Genomic DNA, 2762 nt, shown 5'->3' with positions numbered 1-2762 from the left:
GTGGTGGTTGTACTGGTGTTACTGGTAGTGGTGATTGTACTGGTGTAACTGGTAGTGGTGGTTGTACTGGTGTTACTGGGAGTGGTGATTGTACTGGTGTTACTGGTAGTGGTGATTGTACCGGTGTTACTGGGAGTGGTGATTGTACTGGTGTTACTGGTAGTGGTGATTGTACTGGTGTTACTGGTAGTGGTGGTTGTACTGGTGTTACTGGTAGTGGTAATTGTACTGGTATTACTGGTAGTGGTGATTGTACTGGTATTACTGGTAGTGGTAATGTCACCACTACAATTACTACTACTATCATATGGAGAGGGAACAATTGAAGTAGTAAAAATTATTAGGAAGGAGGATAACGTGAGTGGAAGGGATATGAATGTAATAAAAAGAGATGGAGCAGTGATGGAGCAAGAAGATGAAGATAATGGGAAGGAGGAACTTAAGGAGGAGAGGCAGGGAGAGTAATATAGTGAGGGAAGGTTAGGGAGCAGTGAATATTTGACTGATATGAGGGGGGGGGGGAAAGGTATGAGGGTGAGAGAGAGAGGGAGGGTGAGGGGGGAGATGGAGGAGAGGGAGAGGTGAGAGGGAGAGAAGGGAGAGGGACAGGTCGGCCGTCTGCAAGGACTTCCATTACGTCTAAGATTAATTATCCAGAAGCCGTGCAATTAATTAAATCTCGCGCGGTCATTAATTAGATATTCGGCCAGCGGCTTGATAGTGTGGAGGTGTAGTGGTCTGGAGGTGTAGTGGTCTGGAGGTGTAGTGGTCTGGAGGTGTAGTGGTCTGGAGGTGTAGTGGTCTGAGGGTGTAGTGGTCTGGAGGTGTAGTGGTCTGGAGGTGTAGCAGTCTGGAGGTGTAGCAGTCTGGAGGTGTAGCGGTCTGGAGGTGTAGTGGTCTGGAGGTGTAGTGGTCTGGAGGTGTAGTGGTCTGGAGGTGTAGTGGTCTGGAGGTGTAGTGGTCTGAGGGTGTAGTGGTCTGGAGGTGTAGTGGTCTGGAGGTGTAGTGGTCTGGAGGTGTAGTGGTCTGGAGGTATAGTGGTCTGGAGGTGTAGTGGTCTGAGGGTGTAGTGGTCTGAGGGTGTAGTGGTCTGGAGGTGTAGTGGTCTGGAGGTGTAGCAGACTGGAGGTGTAGTGGTCTGGAGGTGTAGTGGTCTGGAGGTGTAGTGGTCTGGAGGTGTAGTGATCTGGAGGTGTAGTGGTCTGAGGGTGTAGTGGTCTGGAGGTGTAGTGGTCTGGAGGTGTAGTGGTCTGGAGGTGTAGTGGTCTGGAGGTGTAGTGGTCTGAGGGTGTAGTGGTCTGGAGGTGTAGTGGTCTGGAGGTGTAGTGGTCTGGAGGTGTAGTGGTCTGGAGGTGTAGCAGTCTGGAGGTGTAGTGGTCTGGAGGTGTAGTGGTCTGGAGGTGTAGTGGTCTGGAGGTGTAGTGATCTGGAGGTGTAGCAGTCTGGAGGTGTAGCAGTCTGGAGGTGTAGCAGTCTGGAGGTGTAGTGGTCTGGAGGTGTAGTGGTCTGGAGGTGTAGTGATCTGGAGGTGTAGCAGTCTGGAGGTGTAGTGGTCTGGAGGTGTAGTGATCTGGAGGTGTAGCAGTCTGGAGGTGTAGTGGTCTGGAGGTGTAGTGGTCTGAGGGTGTAGTGGTCTGGAGGTGTAGTGATCTGGAGGTGTAGCAGTCTGGAGGTGTAGCAGTCTGGAGGTGTAGCAGTCTGGAGGTGTAGTGGTCTGGAGGTGTAGCAGTCTGGAGGTGTAGCAGTCTGGAGGTGTAGCAGTCTGGAGGTGTAGTGGTCTGGAGGTGTAGTGGTCTGGAGGTGTAGCAGTCTGGAGGTGTAGTGGTCTGGAGGTGTAGTGGTCTGGAGGTGTAGTGGTCTGGAGGTGTAGTGGTCTGGAGGTGTAGTGGTCTGAAGGTGTAGTGGTCTGGAGGTGTAGTGATCTGGAGGTGTAGCAGTCTGGAGGTGTAGCAGTCTGGAGGTGTAGCAGTCTGGAGGTGTAGCAGTCTGGAAGTGTAGCAGTCTGGAGGTGTAGCAGTCTGGAGGTGTAGTAGTCTGGAGGTGTAGCAGTCTGGAGGTGTAGCAGTCTGGAGGTGTAGCAGTCTGGAAGTGTAGCAGTCTGGAGGTGTAGCAGTCTGGAGGTGTAGTAGTCTGGAGGTGTAGTAGTCTGGAGGTGTAGCAGTCTGGAGGTGTAGCAGTCTGGAAGTGTAGCAGTCTGGAAGTGTAGCAGTCTGGAGGTGTAGCAGTCTGGAGGTGTAGTAGTCTGGAGGTGTAGTGGTCTGGAGGTGTAGTAGTCTGAGGGTGTAAGGGTCTGGAGGTGTAGTTCTTCAAAGTCTTTAAAGTTTAGATTTGGTCTGCTTTTAGCCTCTGCTTCTTCAGAGAAAATAAACATATCTTTATTTTCTTCATTCGGTATATTGTTTTCTGATGATGTGAGCTACGTATCTTAATTTTATCTTCATGTTCCTTGCTAATTAGAAGACCATGAATTGATAAGCTTATTCCAGGTGACGAGTGACGAGCGTATTAGTCAATATGGTCTATGCTGTATTATCAAAATTATCTATCACATAGATAGACATTATTGTGTCTATCTAAAACTACTACAAATTTCCTCCAAAAGTTCTTTTATTATGATTGGCTTAACTAATATTTTGTTGTAATTGTTGCATCAAAGAGACGTTGCATCAGCAAGCACAAGACAAGATACCATCCACAGCGCTCTTGAACTGCCTTAACTTACACGGTCAAGCAGAGGAGACAGGCTAGGTGGGGGGGGGGGG

At 49.6% G+C, this 2762-nt stretch overlaps 1 protein-coding gene across 1 annotated transcript; it reads right to left on the bottom strand.

The window, feature by feature from the left end:
* Nucleotides 1–694: 694 nt before the first annotated feature.
* On the bottom strand, nucleotides 695–2371 carry LOC123752698 (mucin-2-like). Its single transcript, XM_045734722.2, has one exon. The coding sequence runs from the start codon at nucleotides 2369–2371 to the stop codon at nucleotides 695–697; it is 1677 nt and encodes a 558-aa protein (XP_045590678.2).
* Nucleotides 2372–2762: the final 391 nt, after the last annotated feature.

This window comes from Procambarus clarkii, chromosome 18, assembly GCF_040958095.1.
Source record: "Procambarus clarkii isolate CNS0578487 chromosome 18, FALCON_Pclarkii_2.0, whole genome shotgun sequence".
Taxonomy (NCBI): Eukaryota; Metazoa; Arthropoda; class Malacostraca; order Decapoda; family Cambaridae; genus Procambarus; species Procambarus clarkii.
Note: the sequence above shows the minus strand (reverse complement) of the source record. Positions and strands in the feature narration are given on the sequence as shown.

Coding starts and splice junctions, on each gene's coding strand:
- LOC123752698 (XM_045734722.2), bottom strand. CDS start 2,371: ATGTTTATTTTCTCTGAAGAAGCAGAGGCTAAAAGCAGACCAAATCTA.